Source organism: Myxocyprinus asiaticus, chromosome 50, assembly GCF_019703515.2.
Source record: "Myxocyprinus asiaticus isolate MX2 ecotype Aquarium Trade chromosome 50, UBuf_Myxa_2, whole genome shotgun sequence".
Classification (NCBI taxonomy): domain Eukaryota; kingdom Metazoa; phylum Chordata; class Actinopteri; order Cypriniformes; family Catostomidae; genus Myxocyprinus; species Myxocyprinus asiaticus.
In genome coordinates, this window is record NC_059393.1 from 20,558,736 (window position 1) to 20,577,491 (window position 18,756).

Genomic DNA, 18,756 nt, shown 5'->3' on the forward strand with positions numbered 1-18,756 from the left:
TTAAAGTGTTGTATGATCACAAATGGAACACTTAAAATGTTTTATTACACGGAGGCATTCGCTGTGGTGTATGTTTGCTGTCAGTTGATGGAAGTGACGTTTCAAACGCATGCAATGTGATGCCGCTAGCTTTAGCACGTTAGCCATCTTCAGTTCAATACTTCAATCTCAAACAATGTACATATTCACAGAGCGTGGGTTGATGGTAAAGCTTTCAACTTACATTTGTAAGCTGCTGTCTTCACTGAAGTTTTGCTAGTTGCTACATTCTCAATTATTTACAATTGTTTCGTCAGACCAGCAACGCAGCCAGGTAACTCCACCCCTTCCGCTTCGTACGGCAAGTGCACAAAGTGTCCAACATTCCTCACTCATCATCCGGGTACTCATAGTGAACTTTTGTTACATTTTCAGTGTCTGCTACTTGCACAACTTACACTACAAAATGGCGTAGAATAATGCAAAAGTGTGTGGTTTGGAACGTACCTAATGTTTAGTTACAAACATATAACGTGCAACCATTCAGATTTAGACAGTATTAAAAAAACGACAACCAATGTTTATTATAAAACAAATGGTTCCGGCTCTAAATTCTGATGGGATGAGCCACGTTTACAGCCATTCTGAAATAGCAGATATGTGACCGGGGCAGTACTAAGATGTAATCCAGTGGTGGTTCTGGCTTACTTGATGCCCTAGGCGAGATCCGATGTGGAGCCCCCATTAATATCAACAACAACAACAACATGAGAAACAGATCAATATTTAAGTCCTTTTTATACTCTAAATCTCCACTTTCACATCTGAAAGTCACATCTGATGCCTGTTTAGTTTCACTTTCATGTCTGAATGTGTAAGTGGAGATTTAGAGTAAAAAGGGACTTAAATATTGATCTGTTTCTCACCCAAATCTATCATGTCACTTCTGAAGACATGGATTCAACCACTGGAGGCTTATGGATTACTTTTATGCTGCCTTTATGTGCTTTTTGGAGTTTCAAAGTTCTGGCCAAAATTCACTTGCATTTTATGGACCTTCAGAGCTGAAATATTCTTCTAAAAATCTTAATTTGCATTCTGCAAAAGAAAGAAAGTCATGTTTCTGGAATGGCATGAGGGTGAGTAAATGATGATAGAATTTTAATTTTTGAGTAAACTGTCTCTTTAAATAAAAATAACTAGACAATGAATGTAGAAATGAAGTAACTATATATACTGTATATATATATATATATATATATATATATATATATATATATATATATATATATATATATATATATATATACACACACTATATGGCCAAAAGTTTGTGGACACCATATGTGCTTGATGAACATTTGATTTCAAAACCTTAGGCATCAATTTCCCCCTTTGCTGTAATAACAGCTTCCACTCTTTTGTGAAGGCTTTCCACTATACTGTATGTAGTAACATGGCTGCAGGGATTTGCTCTCATTCAGACACAAGGCTATCGGTGAGGTCAGGAACTGATGTTGGTCGATGGGACCTGACTTACAGTTGCTGTTCCAGTTCACCCCAAAAGTGATCAGTGGGGTTCAGGTCTGGGCTTTGGGCAGGCCAGTCAGATTCTTCCTCGCCAAACACAGTAAACCATTTCTTTATGGACCTCACTTTGTTCACAGGGGCATTGTCATGCTGGAACAGAAAAGGGCTATCCCCAAACATTTGCCACAAATTTGGAAGCACACAAAGCCCAAGCCATTACATAAAGAAACATTAAGATTATTCTTTACTGGATTTAATGGAGTAACCAAATTCATTAATTAGAAGGGGGTGTCCACAAACTTTTGGCCATATAGTGAATATCGATTTGGGGCACCTTTCTCCCATCGTGAGCCAGGGGCGGGGCGGCACAGTTCGAGGCACTTTATCCCCATTGTGAGCTTGTGAGCCTGTTGTGCTGCCCCAGAGAGCGTTGCTGCCCTAGGCGGCTGCCTATATCAGGATCCGCTACTGATGTAATTTTTGGGGGGTGCACGAGGAAATCTATAGGGCTTTTCACACTTGAAAACTTTAACCCCGGGTTATTCTAAACCCCGGGTAAACAGAATCCTGTGTTACCTGTTTCATGTTTCACACTGTTTATACTTTACCCTGGATTAATAATTAGTCCTGGTTATTCATGTTCCAATGTTTCACACTGTACATTCGTAAACCCCGGGTTAAAGTTCTTATTTGCATATTTGCGGTGTCGATATCACTGATCGGACGAATGCAGCTCATGTCGGACACGCAACCTGTCAATGGAGCTGCTCTGCTCTTCTGTGGAAATGTCGCCAAGCAAATCAGCTTTGTTTGTCTTTCATCTTCTGAAATATGCCACGGTCTTCATCATGGCAGTTATCGCATTTGCCACCACTGTTTGACACTTTACCGGTTTCCCTCAGACGGAGAATGTAAACAGCGCGTGAAGGCCTCAGTGACGGTACAAAACGTGTGAATGTTTAATGAGGTAAGTACTAGGGAGTCTGGGTAGCTCAGCGAGTATTGACACTGACTACCACCCCTGGAGTTGCGAGTTCGAATCCAGGGTGTGCTGAGTGACTCCAGCCAGGTCTCCTAAGCAACCAAATTGGCCCGGTTGCTAGGGAGGGTAGAGTCACATGGGGTAACCTCCTTGTGGTCACGATTAGTGGTTCCTGCTCTCAATGGGGCGTGTGGTAAGTTGCGCGTGGATCGTGGAGAGTAGCATGAGCCTCCACATGCTGTGAGTCTCTGCAGTGTCATGCACAATGAGTCACATGATAAGATGCGCGGATTGACGGTCTCAGAAGCGGAGGCAACTGAGACTTGTCCTCCACCACCCGGATTGAGGTGAGTAACCGCGCCACCACGAGGACCTACTAAGTAGTGGGAATTGGGCATTCCAATTTGGGAGAAAAGGGGAAAAAATTAAAATAAAAAAAGAGGTAAAGTACTGAGGCATTATTTGATTGGTTGTCTGTTTCTAAACAACTTTCTAAAATATTCTAACACTGTATAGCTTTGTCACCACAATACGGGGTTAACCCCGCTCCAGAGCAGTGTAAAGCGGTGCTAACCCCTTTCAGAATTACAAGTGTGAAACTTTGCTTTACCTGGGGTTAAAAGCGAGGTTTAGAATGAAAATAACCCGGGGTTAAGCGCAGTGTGAAAAGCCTTAATGGGGGCAGTGCTCTTGTTGCTGTTTTATCAAATCACTAAGCCACAGGAGGGTGTGCTTGTATTACATTTAAAAAAAAAAAATGCCCCCATGTCTTTTTCTTGATATAGCAATCTTCAGTGTTACCATACCGTGACGAAAACTATTTGTTTTGGGGGTTTTTTCCCCCCGGATATATTTTGCGTTTGAAGTCTGACTGAGCTCGTTCTCATTGCGCTGTTTGCTTTCACTCTTCAGTTCGCGATTTTCCATATATTTCCTGCTCTAATTCCTTGCAATCTATTGCTTTTACTTGTTTTTGACAACATCGGTCATTTCCAACATGCATGTGGAGCTTTCATAGGTGTGTGTTTTTAATTAGAGTGTGTGTGCAGATGCGCGGAACGCGTCGCTCCAGCAGTGCGTCTTCTCTTCTCCACACGCGCGCGCCCCTTTCCTCGCGTGCAGGTGTGACATTCCTCGGATACACGAGATCATTAGAACCCGAGACCGAAGCATCATGACGGACTCCTCTACTGCTGCTGACCCCGCAGCTGCTGCTGGTCCTCCTGAAGATCCCGGTCCTGATCCTGGTCCCGGCTCTGTCCCGGATCCAGCAAACGGACAGCATACGAACCAAGATACTTTGGGCATGGAGCAGCAAATGAAGATAGGCGAACCGGAGGATAACGGTAGGAGCAGTTTTGTATTTCAAGTCATTATTATAGACTTTATGTGTTTTTATGTATGTTCCAAATGCGTTACAAGGGGAAACGGGGCAAGTTGTCACACCTTTTTATCCAGTCAGTTGCAATGCTTAGGGTTGGTTTATAAAGTTAATTTCAGTATAGATACATACCTCAAAGTCTTGGCTACAAAAATGCTATTAAATATTTCCACCGTTATTGCCTAGACCATTTAACACACCTTGACCCCCTGTGGCATGTTCTTACACTACACGGGGTAAGTTGACACACTGGAACCTTCTGCTTATTGATTCTTACTTGAGAATATATATATTTTTAAATACGAAATAAAGTTAGAAAAGCTATCTGCCACAACATATCTGTATTTAAAATGCATTATAGGCCTATATGTCTTTTCGGCCAAGTTTAAACAGTAATTATGAAACACAAACCTATTCAGCAAAAATGGAAAAGGTAACATGTAAAAATATGAAACCATTGTTTTGGCTTGCAGAAATTGATGAACTGTATAAAATGACAACATATAAAACACATATGACAACTTGCCCCAAACTGAGAACCTTTCAAAGACCTAAAATTATTTTTTATTTATGCATTTTATCCAAAGCGACTTTTTTTCAGTTTGTGTCCCCTGGGAATCAAACACATGATCTTGCCATTGCAAGCGCCATGCTCTACCAGTTGAGCTACACTAATCACATTTAATTCCTCTGATACACATATAGAATGTGTTTCTCGACAGTTTTGACACCATTTACTGTATAAATAAATAGTTGATGAAAAACATAAACAAACTTCCAGGAAAGAATACAAAGGTAAGCAGGCCTACCGGGTTCTTAAAGGGATAGTGCCCCTTTTTGGGTGAACTATCACTTTAAAGTGGCTATCACTGTGGCGTACTGGGTGTAAGCAGAGAACTGGTTAGCAGAAGGTTGCCGGTTCTATCCCTATAGCCACCACCATTGTGTCCTTGAGCAAGGCACTTAACTTTAAGTTGCTCCAGGGGGGACTGTCCCAATAATAAGTGCACTGTAAGTCACTTTGGAAAAAGCATCTGCTAAATGCATAAATGTAAATGCAATTGTAAAATACACAGATCATCTGAAGAATGTTATGAAATATGGTGCAAACTGAGTGATTTCCGTCGACAGGTCTCCTAGAGAGCAGCATGCGTTTGAAACCTCACGAGGCACAGAGTTACAGAAAAAAGGCACTTTGGGTATCGTGGGTCTCTATAGTGGTGACGATAATATTGGCCATCGCAGCATTCAGTGAGTATGCAGCACGGACCCTTGATGATACAGACTTACATGATGTCACATCCTGTTTTTAAGATAGCTTTGATAACCTGGTAATTAATTGGAAAGTTGAAGTCAGCTTAGTTTCATTCTTTTGCATTTTTGTGTGGTAGATTTTTTGTTTTGATGGCTAAAACCATCTTTATTTATTTCTGGAGCTGTTTTAAGTAGTTTAATGGAGATATTGAGAAAATGAGTCTGAAAAATATCCAACGTGAAATATATCCAATGTAATCAGTCCATTATTAAGGTAGTGTTCAGAAAACAATATCTTTCTACAATATTTGACATTCGAAGGTCCATTGTCATTTAGTGTTTAGTAGAATAACTGATCTAGAATCAGCTTTTGAGATCTCAATAAATCTAGACAGAGGAAGAATCAGATCTTGTGGTAGTCTGATTCATTGACCGGTTGATTAATAGTTTCACTATGTGTCAGTTCCAAAGTGGACTGACAGCCTTGTTAACTGATAGTTTACTATTTATAGTTTTTGTGAATTTTGAGTAAATATGGTTTGAAATAAGTATTTAATTTGAGCAATTTTGTGTATGTCTCTTTGCTATCATATTGTATCAAGTTGCGTTATAACACAATTTTTTGCATCAATTCAAGTGTAAACACATTTCCCTCTTGCGCTTCTGATAGTGCATTGCACGAGCAACCTCCAAGACATGGGTTCTTGTCCAGTGGAAACCACAAAGAAATTGCATTGATTAACAATGACGTGTCGAGGCGTGAAGCCTTCACACGCGCGATATCTCCACGATAACGCGCTCAACAAGCAACGCGATAAGATGCGTGGGTTGACGGTCTCAGATGCAGAGGCAGCTGAGATTCGTCCTCCGCCACCCAGATTGAGACGAGCCACTATGCCACCATGAGGACTTAGAACACATTGGGAATTGGGCATTCCAAATTGGGAGAAAAAGGGGAGAAAACCCCCCCCCCAAAACACAATAGTAAGCTTGTTTCAGAGCTTACAATTGTTCACTCTAAAATTATCGTTTTACTCCTCTAACGTTTAGGTTTAGAGTTGCGGTTTGGGTATGGGTGTATCGTTAATAAAATATGTATTCCTGCTGACTGTGCTACAACTTTTACAACTAAAAATACAACTCGCTTTTGGTGCCACCTTGTGGACATTTCACCTGGATATTAGAACAATACTTCCAGCTTTAGCCACTGGGGGCAGTGAAACACAAATAAAAAAATTCAGGAAGTCGGGAACAGTGAGAAACAAAGAAATACTGTACATGTATCACAAACCTTATACTTTGTTACAATTATTGGAGATCCACCAGACTGATCTCACTGTGAATTCGGCAACTTGTGGCAGAAAGTTTTGCTGCTGTAATCAGTCTGTGCTTACCAAAAATCAAATCACTGCCTCTAGCTGGAGGTGTTGTTGAGCGAATGGGCACGTGTGAGCACCAGTTCCTGGGTTAAATGTCCACAGGATGGCACCAAAAGAGAGTTGTATTTTTTGTTGTAAATTATGTAATACAGTGAACAGGAATGCATGTTTTATTAACTCAACCTCCTAACCCAAACCCCAACCCTAAACCTAACCATCAGGGTAAATTTTTTATTTTAGAGTGAAAATGCAATATTCAAATAGCACTAACCACTCTTTTTGTGAAAGCCATTACTTCCTGGTTCCCATGGGGCCAGAACCTGGGTCTTCAGTAGCGCTAAAGGGAAATGTATTTACACGTGAATTGATGCAAACATGTCTGATAGGGGAAGGCACTTTCGGAAGTAATATGTCAATTTCCTATGTAATCATGTTGGATCCACAGAGGCAATTTTGACTGGAAAACTGTAGTCTGTTGCGATATAAAGGAAGATTTCTTGCCATTTTGAAAAAAAGTATGATGTTTTTTATTCTAATTCCATGGGGTCTGTAAAATGCTTCTAAAGTGTAGAATATGTGACTCAAATTGATCGCATGTATTAAAGACAATGATGAGCTCAAAGTACGACTGAAGATGACCATGTGGTTTAATCTCAGACCAGCTGGTTTTAAATGAACAGAAGTCCTGCAGCTGTGCTGAAGCTGGATTTGATGTGTGACTTTTAGGGAATGGTGTTTCTTACTCGGAGCTCTGTCCCTCAGGAATAATATGACTCACCTTACACTTCCAGCGTTGGACGGGGACTCTGGGACTTTCGTTGCTAGGCTGAAGATTCTGTCACATAGCAACTCCAGAGCAATGACAACTGCAAAGTGTTGACACACTGACGTCCTTCTATCTATATTGGTGATGTTTTAGTGCTGAAGAAAATTAATGGATTGCAAATAGCTTAATGCTTAATAACATTTTATAAAGCTAACTGGAGTTTTGGTAATGTAATCTGTTAAAGGGATAGTCAATTAAAAAATTAATGAATACAGTCAACTCATGAATCTTTGATGAACCATTTTTATGAGAATGGGGAAAATGCAGCATATTTGGGTTGCATGCATTTCAGCTGGTTCAGTATGGGTTTTGAGTAGATCAAATCAGTGTTTGATTGTTGAATTATGGTTTTAACTGAATTTGGCCTTGAATTGGTTCAGATAAATCATCAGATCTGTTTTGCGTTGGACGATCTGAATCTTGCAATCTTCGCTGAATGGCTTGTGAGGTTGCCACATCTGAAGTGTAAGTGGGATGTCTCTTTTTTTATTAACGGCTGCCTCTGCCATTCAGTGTTACTCCTGTCAGCCTGCAGGGACGGATCTGCGTTGATTTCTCATCCAAGCGTGTGTGCGATTTGGCAAGAACGAGTGTGTTGTATGTGTTTAAAGGGATGGTTCACCCAAAAATGAAAATTCTGTCACAATTTACTCATTGTCTCATATCATTCCAAACCAACCTGGTCTCATAGAATCACATAACTATACCTACATTTTTGCAAAATGATTTAACTTGGCTCGTTGTATGTATCGCGTCAGTTTCCTGGTGAAATGAACACTAGAGGCGCTATAACAATGACTAATTCACTTTCACACAAATCACGAGTTAAACAGCAGTAAAATAATTCACGTTGTTCCTAACACAAGGCTACTTTATGACATCAAAACACGTCATAATATAGCACATGACTTTTAAGGCGATAAGCATTTGCGTTACATAATCAAAAACATTTACAAGTTCAAGCTAGCCACAAGACGTTAATAATGAGCGTGTTAACATGATTTCAGTGTGATAAAATCATTATATTTCATTTGAAACCTTTTCTGTGTAAAGTTAATCCAATTTGACAACTTTGTGGCCATGGCGACGTAACGCTGTAAACCCTAAAACGACCGTAAAAATGGCGATTTAAACAACTTTACAGCTCAACATTTTAATAGGAAAATTAATGTAAGTACTTTTATAAAATTGTAAGCTTCACATTTCTGTTTTTAACCCTTCCAAAAAACAAAAACATTTAAGAAAAGGAGGGATGATTCAAAATCATGTTTTGTGGTATCAGCATTATCCCACCAATTCTGTCGATTGAGCTTAACTTAACTTAAGTTTTTCCGTGTGCCATTCCGTCTCACATTTGGTCGATTGATCAGCTTTTCAGAGTACACTTGTTTGACCGCAAGCCTATACGGACTCGTTCTACACACATGACGACTGCTTTGCAATATTCTTTTAGTGCAGTCAACGGCAGGCGCGTGCGACGATGAAGCCCAAAGTCTGTGAAAACAGTCCGTGCGCACTGTGCTTATGACAGATTTCACATCACACACACGAGACGTCCAATTCCGTTAGCAAAAACGATACCAATAATGATAGAAGTTTCGGTATTGTGTGGATATCGGCAATATTGGCATTGATTGTATTGAACTTGATAGGAAAATAAGTGGAATTGCCCATTCCTAACAAAAATTAATACCACAAACTGAAAATTGTACTAATATTAACATTTAATGTTATAATACTTACAATTATCACAATTATAATACTACAAAAACTAATACTACAACTGAACTAATGCTAACACCAATACTAAAACTTACTAATACTAATACGTTAACACTAATACTTGAAAGCGTATATTAAATAGATTTCAATCCTATCAGTTAATATTCCTCCAACTGAAATCCGCGAGACAGTGACTTTATTTAGCTTTTGCGTTCAGTTGTTGTTTAAAAACCAGAGGAGGTGCAGAGAGGGCAGTGCACCACTCCATCTCTCTCTATCAGTCTTCCATCTTTTATTTTTAGACGGTGGGCTCTAAGGGAGTTGGTATGCTGGCTTTTACTGGCTGCTAGTGCTGAATGCATTAATATCAGAGTGAACCCCCCTCTTTCTCCCCTTCTATCTGTGACCTCTCTTCACCAGTGTGATATTTACATTCTGTGCCTACTGCAAGACTGCATCTGTCTCTCTTCATCTCTCCACACACATATACAGACTAATTCTCTTTTCCTCTAGTCTGAAGTCAATAATTTCTCCAGGTTTAAATGCATTTCGCTACTAAAAAGGAAACAATTTCTGCTGTGTTTATTAGGTTTGGTGGAATGCGAGCTCACGTACCTGGTAAATGAGTATGTGAATGTGCTTGGCTATAATTTGAGGACACAATTATCCCCCCAAATAAGCTGAAAAAATCTCCCTTTGGAGACAATCAATCAGGGACATCCTCCAAAAATGATTTAAAAGTAAAGAAAATCATGTACAATCATGTACACTTTTAGTGCTATACTTTTTCACAGACCTGCAGACTGTTCTGACTTAGTGTACTATGTCTTTTATAACTGATTGGACTTATAGTTTTTCCAAACCGGGCGATCAAAAATCCCTCAAATCCCGTAGACTTTGTCAATCCAACATCAAAGTTTGTCTCAACATCAAAGTTTGTCACCTAGTTATAATCAGCTTTTCTATATAACAATGCTGTCTTATGATATCAAAAAACTTTTACTATAGCGCGTGACTCGTTAGGTGATACCTTTATAAAGTTTGCATTACATAAGCAACTACATTTTCTAGGGATGTCCCGATACCGATACTGGTATCGGAATTGGGTCCGATACCGCCCTCATGTACTTGTACTTGTGCTCATAAAAATGCTCCGATACCAAAAACTGATGCCATCTGGCGTACGAATGTCATTCTGTAAACATTCAGCGCACAAATTAAAATCAGGTGATGTCCTAGTGAGATTATTTAACAGCAAAAGTTGCGGTTTAATGAAATAAATATATAGTTTGCATGTGCAGTGTGCTTCAAATGTGAGTGATTGTGAATATGTTGAGTCGGTGTTGTTTATTCAAGCTTATTTGAGTGTGATCAAATTGCACGGTAGCTCTACTGATATAGCGTTGCACTTGTGATACAAAGGACCGGGGTACAAGTCCTGAAGAGCACATGAGTTGACACGTGAGCCGAAAGTGTCATAGAAGCACCGTAAAATGACATGGTTGCTTCAGCAATTACGTCTTTTATCCCACATCGGCTAATTATGAGACTATCGGTTAGGTTTAGGTTTAAGATTTAGGGTAGGGAGGTCGGTTTTGTTGAGTTACAATTTGATTAACCTTAAAAAACTCATCTGTTTGGGAGTGTGATAGAGAGCCTGCGAGTCGGTCTCCATCATGGGATTTTAATGTGTATAAAGGACTTATTTATTGTTTTACTCGCCATTTTGCTGTCTAAGGAGGGGGAATGGCGAGACCTGAGCTGAGGACTCGGACCCCTGTTTTGATCACTTCACCAGGGCCGTTTTGATGGACACAGTATTTCAACCCCCACTGCTGGATGTCAGCACAGCGGCAGGTCCCAGAGGTGTTCACTGGCATGGAGTGTCAGCTAATAGAGCGACTAGGATGCCAGGGAGGACTCAACCACTGGAGGGGGCGGTTACAGTTCTAGTTGGACGGTCAAGGATCCTGAGCATTGTTGAGAGTGCCCCAGAATCTCTGGGTACTGTGATCTGTTGTGGCCGACTATGTACTGAAACTCTGGATTAGAGTGTCAGTTTTAAGGGGTGGGGTGTGTGATGGAGAGCCTGCGAGTTGGTCTCCATCACAGGATTTTAATGTGTCTAAAGGACTTGTTTATCATTTTAATCGCCATTTTGCAATATTTATTGAGGTTTTATTGTGCAATTGTTTTTATCCACCCTATTTATTGTACTGTATTTTATAGGTTTTGTTTTTAACTCATGTGTCTTTTATTCTTATGTATTTATTCTATTACATTGTATTTAAGAATGGAGAGGTGAGAGTTCATTTTAAGTTACCAACTGAATGGTATGTTCCAATTAGAAAAGGTGGGAAATTTTTCAGTTTAACTCAGCCGCCACTATGGGAGAGAAAAAATATGGACGACAAGTGTTTGAGCACATGGCCATGGACATGGACAATATGTTGCCACAGTCATGTAATTTAAATGAAATCATATATGCAGAGCAGGTCAACTTCCTAATTTAAGGATTTCATGTCAACTACCCAGATACAAATTACTCCAAGAACCGATATTTACACACATTTTGTTGTACGAAATAGATCTTGATTCCCTCAGCAGAGAATCACAATATCTGGGTGTGCTTATTAGGATTGGACGTATGCGAGCTCTCAGAGTCCAAGTAAGTTTGTGTTGATGTGTGTGTGTGTGTGTGTGAAGCAGACACTCAGTCCCTAAGAGCATGTTAATTGGCTGCACTGGAAGGCGTGAGGCATCTGGGAATTCAGTTTTCGCAGTCTGGCATATATTACCCCATCCTTCTTCTTTTCCTTCTTTTGTTCCTTCCTTCCTTTCTCTTTTATTATTTCGTCAGTCTCCAAACACATTCTCTCGCTCTTTCTGTCTTAAAGGCATACTTCATACCAAAATGAAACTTCAGTTGAACACAAAAGGTGCATTTTTTAAGGATGTCCTGGCCGCTCTGTTCCATTGAATAAAAGTCACAGAGGACAGGGTCTGTCAAGCTGGAGAAGCGTTTTGTCCCCAGGAGTTTAAATACAATCTCCTCATGTGGCACGCATGATTGTAAATAAAGAACTTAATGTCCAAATCACACCCACAATTAGTTTTAACCAGTCATTAATGCTCTTTGACTAGCCAAGTTCTCCTTGGTCAAGAATTTCATGGATGTGTGGGAACAGGAGAAATATCACCAAATACACTTTAGCTGAACATATTGTCGTATTTTTTAGGCGAACTGAAAGAAGCCTGTTCGCACAGTAAGTATAAGCTAAATAGGTTGGTTTGACAAACCCTTGTCCTGAAAGTTATAGATAGATAGATAGATAGATAGATAGATAATATCATAATATCGTTTTTCAAATATGTCACCATCATTGATTGATTTGATTGTCCACTGTTTGAAAACCATAAATCTGATCAGTTACAATGGTCATGGCATAGCATTCCAAAACAGTTGGTATAACGGTTCTCGGTAAAAAAACGAAGCGTTCGGTTTGCCACCCACAGTTCGGAAAGCATTGGCACCGCGGTTCACCTCAAGTTTAATGATGCATCTGGTTCAAAAGGTTTGGCAAAGAAAAGAAAGCGTCAAATAGACAACCTCCGCTAATGCACCTGTATGGCTCTGTAGATGGACATGCTCTGCTTGTGTTTCACATGGGTCAATTTGATGATATCTCAGTTCTGCATGCATTGTGTGTAGTTGAAAACGGCAAGCGGAGAAAATGAGCCGCTGATAGAGAAGCTCCCTGTGAGGGATTAAAACTTCCTGTTTCCTCACGTGGCTGTTATCTATCGCGCGTGTAAGCATCAATAATGCGCTTTGATTAATGGCATTAAAATGCCATTTTAGTAATACATGGATAATTAATAATTTATGCAGACATCACCCAGGGAAATATATCACGCAGCGCACACAGAGCCGCAGGTGAGCCGAAACTGCACACACTCCCTTCCGTTTTTAAGCAGGCGCTCAGTTAATTCAGACAGACATGAAACAATAACTAAAGCGCTTGGGGTGTTCATGTGGGATTTTCACATATGATTAAAATACTCGAGCCGCATTATCATAACATCCCTTCTCATGTCCATTTTAATAGCAAGGTTATTCCTTCAATAGTGATGTACAGCTTCTAAATTGCGAATATACACCGGTGGCCAAAAGTTTGGAATAATGTACAGATTTTGCTCTTATGGAAAGAAATTGGTACTTTTATTCACCAAAGTGGCATTCAACTGATCACAATGTATAGTCAGGACATTAATAACATGAAAAATTACTATTACAATTTGAAAAAAATGTTCAAACTTCTTGCAATGACAGATTTGCAGATCCTTGACATTCTAGCTGTCAGTTTGTCCAGATACTCAAGTTACATTTCACCCCACACTTCCTGCAGCACTTGCCATAGATGTGGCTGTCTTGTCGGGCACTTCTCACGCACCTTACAGTCTAGCTGATCCCACAAAAGCTCAATGGGGTTAAGATCCATAACACTCTTTTCCAATTATCTGTTGTCCAATGTCTGTGTTTCTTTGCCCATTCTAACCTTTTCTTTTTGTTTTTCTGTTTCAAAAGTGGCTTTTTCTTTGCAATTCTTCCCATAAGGCCTGCACCCCTGAGTCTTCTCTTTACTGTTGTACATGAAACTGGTGTTGAGCGGGTAGAATTCAATGAAGCTGTCAGCAGAGGACATGTGAGGCGTCTATTTCTCAAACTAGAGACTCTGATGTACTTAACCTCTTGTTTAGCTGTACATCTGGTCTTCCACATCTCTTTCTGTCCTTGTTAGAGCCAGTTGTCCTTTGTCTTTGAAGACTGTAGTGTACACCTTTGTATGAAATCTTCAGTTTTTCTGGCAATTTCAAGCATTGTATAGCCTTCATTCCTCAAAACAATGATTGACTGATGAGTTTCTAGAGAAAGCGGTTTCTTTTTTGCCATTTTTGACCTAATATTGACCTTAAGACATGCCAGTCTATTTCATACTGTGGCAACTCAAAAACAAACACAAAGACAATAATAAGCTTCATTTAACAAACCAAATAGCTTTCAGCTGTGTTTGTTTTAATGGCAAGTGATTTTCTAGAACCAAATGATCAATTTAGCATGATTACTCAAGGATAAGGTGTTGGAGTGATGGCTGCTGGAAATGGGGCCTGTCTAGATTTGATTAAAAATGACTTTTTTCAAATAGTGATGGTGCTGTTTTTTACATCAGTAATGTCCTGACTATACTTTGTCATCAGTTGAATGCCACTTTGTTGAATTAAATTACTAGTTTCCTTCCAAAACAGCAAAATCTGTACATTATTCCAAACCTTTGTATATTTTAAGTTGAGTTTGAAATGCACTTTATGTTGATGCATGTGGCGTAATAGTGCAGATATTAAGTTAAAATGTTAATGATTTAGTAATTGGAGAAAATAGTTTTTTTTTTCAGGACCCTGACAAATATTAACCATGGTTTTACTATAGTAATATTGTAGTAACCATGGATGTAATAACCATGACTGCTGTCACCATGGTTTTCTTAGCAGAAATCATGGTTTTGATACAATTAATCATGGTTTTACAACAGTAATACTGTAGTTTCCATATAGTAACCATGGTTTTACTATATATTGTAACCATGACAGTAACCATGTTGATTTTGTGGTTACTATGATTTTACTACAAATAACATGGTAAAACTATGGTTACTGTTGTACAACCATGATATCTATTAAGGGCAAACCTGTTGAAGTGTTTACCAAATAGAGTATTCTTTGGATTTGGCAGTAATATATATATTTTTTTCTCAAAGCAAATACCGAACTGTACCGAAACCATGACCCTAAAACCGTGATACAAACCGAACTGTGAGAAATTCGAACTGTTACACCACTTGTCGTACCAAGTTTGGTCAATGTAGGTTGGAAGCTCTAGGAGGAGTTAGTCTTAGAAATTTTGGTCTCGGTTTAGGGATTTTGAAAAAACCCTAAACCAAGTTTGTAGAATAACAGTATGTTGACTTCGTCAAGCCAACTTAATTAGTCTTTATTGTTCATATTGTATTACTGTTAGTTTTAGCATTAACATTATTGTTCGTATTAGGTTCAGAATTAGTTTTAAATGAATATTCCAGGTTCAATACAAATTAAGCTCAATTGACAGTATTTGTGGTATAATGTACCATAAAAATTCATATTGATATGCCCCTCCTTTTCTTAAAAAAAATTAAAAATCTGGGTTATGGTGAGGCACTTACAGTGGAAGTGAATGAGGGCAAAGTTTTGAACATTTTGGCAACTTTTTCAAAAGTATAGCCACAAGACATAAACAATATGCATGTTAACATGATTTTAGTGTGATAAAATCACTTACTAACCTTTTCTGTGTAATGTTATAGCCAATTTTACAACTTTGTTGCCATGATGATGTAATGTCAACAAATACTAAAACCCTAAAATAACTGTAAAAATGACAATTTAAACATCTTTACAGCTCAAATAACACATGAGTTTTAACAGAAGAATTAATGTAAGTGGGATTATAAATGTATAAGCTTCTCATTTCTGCCTTTAAACCCTCCAAAATTTGACCACATTCACTTTTATTGTAAGTGCCTCACTGAAACCTCTGTTTTTGCTTCTTCTTTTTTAAAGAAAAGGAGGGATAAGTCTAAATGAATGTAATCAACATTATGCCACAAATGCTGTCGATTGAGCTTAACTTGTATTGAACCCGGAATATTAATTTAATGTTAGCTTTAGTCATCATAACTCAAGTCCTCGACAGTCAAAAGTCTCTAATATCTCTGCAGAACTCTGAAATATCAGAAGATGTCCTCTAAGTGATAACGACATGCAAATATATTCAGCAACTCTGACAGGGAAACAAGATCACATTCCCTGTTTTGGTTTGTGTGCAGGCACGTCTATTTGTGTGTGTGCGCAAAAAGACAGACAGGGAGAAGAAAGTTTTTTTTTTTTTTCAGAGCAGCTGTTGTGTTGGATTTCAGCAGTTCAGACTCAACAACTCTAAAGAATTTGCCCTATTTTCACGGAACAAACACCTAGCAAGAAGGTAGAAAGCACATGTACGCACCTTTAATGCAACCAAAAGATAATAATCTGTTTTACTCAGGTAAACTTACCTGTTGCACACACACAATGTTATATTTGTTCAGAACTGTTTATTTTTAGGCGTGCAAATGGAATAGCACATATTACATATTCATCCATGCAATATGATATATTATTTTATCATAATAATAAGCCAGATATAATTCAAATAGACATACTTTCCCATAATTCTTGTAACATAATAGCACATGATAATAGTAAATGATGATTAAATAGTCAAATGGAATGCATATTTCATTAACTCTACCCCCAACCTTTAACCTAACCGTTAGTGTAGTAAAAACGTAATTTTTGAGTAAAAATTATATCACCGTAACGCTTTTACCATTGTTAATGTAAACATGATTACTTCCTGATTTCCATGGGACCAGGTCCCGTGTCTTTTTGAAGGCTTTTAGTTGTTACCAGAGGGATGAATTGATACAAAAATGTCTGATGGGGTATGCCACTTTTTGACAGTAATTCGACAGAATAGAGCTGAATTCAAAGTACATGAACATTCGGAACCAACATGTCGAATTTCCACGTGATTATGCTGGATCTACCTATGGTTTTTAACATCCGAGTGTGAGAAAAATGAACTTTTGTAATCCTTCATACACACAATACTTCATTGCAATTCTGTGGTTTTGAAAGCTTCATAATTCTCATCACTGGGTCGGGCCACAGTATCAGCACTCCGAGTAGAATCTGCAGACTTCATATGAATATCAGCATAAATATGACTTACCAATGAGCAGGGAATAGATTTGGCTTTCTGCAGAAACATAACTCTCCATAAATACATTTCCCATTGCCCAAGAAGCACTGTATGTGGTACAACCACACTGTAACAAACTAAATCCCTGCAGTTTGTGTAAGATTAAGGCTTAGACAGTGTTTCTGTGACATTGTGTGTGATTCTACTGTAAGGGTACATTTTGAGTTTTCAGGACTTTTTTAGTTTCTTAGGCCCCATTTACACATGATATTAAAGGAACAGATACAAAGACAGGGAGAGACAGACTGCTGTTGGCTGTCTGTCTTATTTAGTGAGTAGATATCGACAGCTATCAAGTAGACTGCAAGCGTATCATTCAATCTAAATCACAGAATAGGGCCCGATAATTAAAGCATGAACAAATGAACAAACTTAACCTCCAGAGAGTGGTATTAATTCAGTTGTATTATACACATTAAGCCCCAAAAAACCATTTTGATGGTCTGGGGATTGATGTTTTGCAGAACAGACTGTGGATGTTTTATTGTCTAGATGTTGGAAGTACTGTATATTTGGTTTGGCCTCCAAATCGGCTGATGCAAGACATTGAAAATACAGTGAATGTTATTAAAAGGCACAGAATTTATATTTAGAAACTGAAAAAAATGTAAAATCTTGCCACGGCAGCTCTGTAATTCATTTTTAATGTTGTTCCTGAGGAAAAGAGTGTGTATGTATGTGTGTGTGGTGTGTGTGTGTGTTTGTTTGTTTGTTTTTGAGTAATGACTTTGCCATTTGAATGTTTGAGCCTTTGCTCTCTATATTTGTGTTTTTGTGTGTGTATGTAAGTAATAGCTAAAGGCAGATTTTGTATTTCCGTTATTATAGCATAATATAGCTGTCAGGATCCTGCCTTCTCTGTCTGGTTATTCTTCTTACTCTTTATTAGCAGCATCCTGACACACATGTTCTATGTGTTTTGACATTCTGTTGTTTTCCCCATGTGCTCTCTGTCTTGTGCTTTACTATACTACACAGTATAGGTAGTATTCCAAATCATAGCTGGGAGACCACACCATAACACATACAGTACTATGCCATACTGTATCGTACTATGCTATGCTATACTATACTATACTACACTACAGTACACTGTTAGCGTCCCAAATCCCAGTTGTGAGACCTAAAACATACTGTACTATGCCATACTGTATCGTACTATGCTATGCTATACTATACTATACTATACTGTACTACACTACACTACAGTACACTGTTAGCGTCCCAAATCCCAGTTGTGAGACCTAAAACATACTGTACTATGCCATACTGTATCGTACTATACTATACTATACTATACTACACTACAGTACACTGTTAGCATCCCAAATCCCAGCTGAGACCTTACCCTAAAACATACTGTACTATACCATACTGTATCGTACTATACTATACTACACTACAGTACACTGTTAGCATCCCAAATCCCAGTTGTGAGACCTAAAACATACTGTACTATGCAATACTGTATCGTACTATGCTATACTATACCATACTATACTATACTATACTATACTATACTATACTATACTATACTATACTATACTATAGTATACTATACTATACTATACTACAATACACTGTTAGCATCCCAAATCACAGTTGTGAGACCTTACTCTAAATCATACTGTACTGTGCCATACTGTATCATACTATACTATCCCATGCTATATTATAATATATGTGCTTTACTATACTACACTACACTACAGTACACGACACTACATGACACAACATGACATGACACTACACTACACTGTTAGTATCCCAAATTCCACTTGTCATACCTCACCCTAACACATACTG

General features: G+C 38.5%; 1 protein-coding gene across 1 annotated transcript in view; it reads left to right on the forward strand.

The window, feature by feature from the left end:
• The first annotated feature begins 3,396 nt into the window (after positions 1 to 3,396).
• The window catches only part of LOC127438789 (transmembrane protein 163-like), a 34,291-nt gene continuing 18,931 nt past the window's right edge, over positions 3,397 to 18,756 (forward strand). Inside the window, exons 1-2 of the mRNA XM_051694640.1 lie at positions 3,397 to 3,837; positions 5,004 to 5,123. Of these exons, the coding sequence (XP_051550600.1) occupies positions 3,666 to 3,837; positions 5,004 to 5,123 (292 nt within the window). The 5' untranslated portion in view covers positions 3,397 to 3,665. The remainder of the gene's footprint in view (positions 3,838 to 5,003; positions 5,124 to 18,756) is intronic.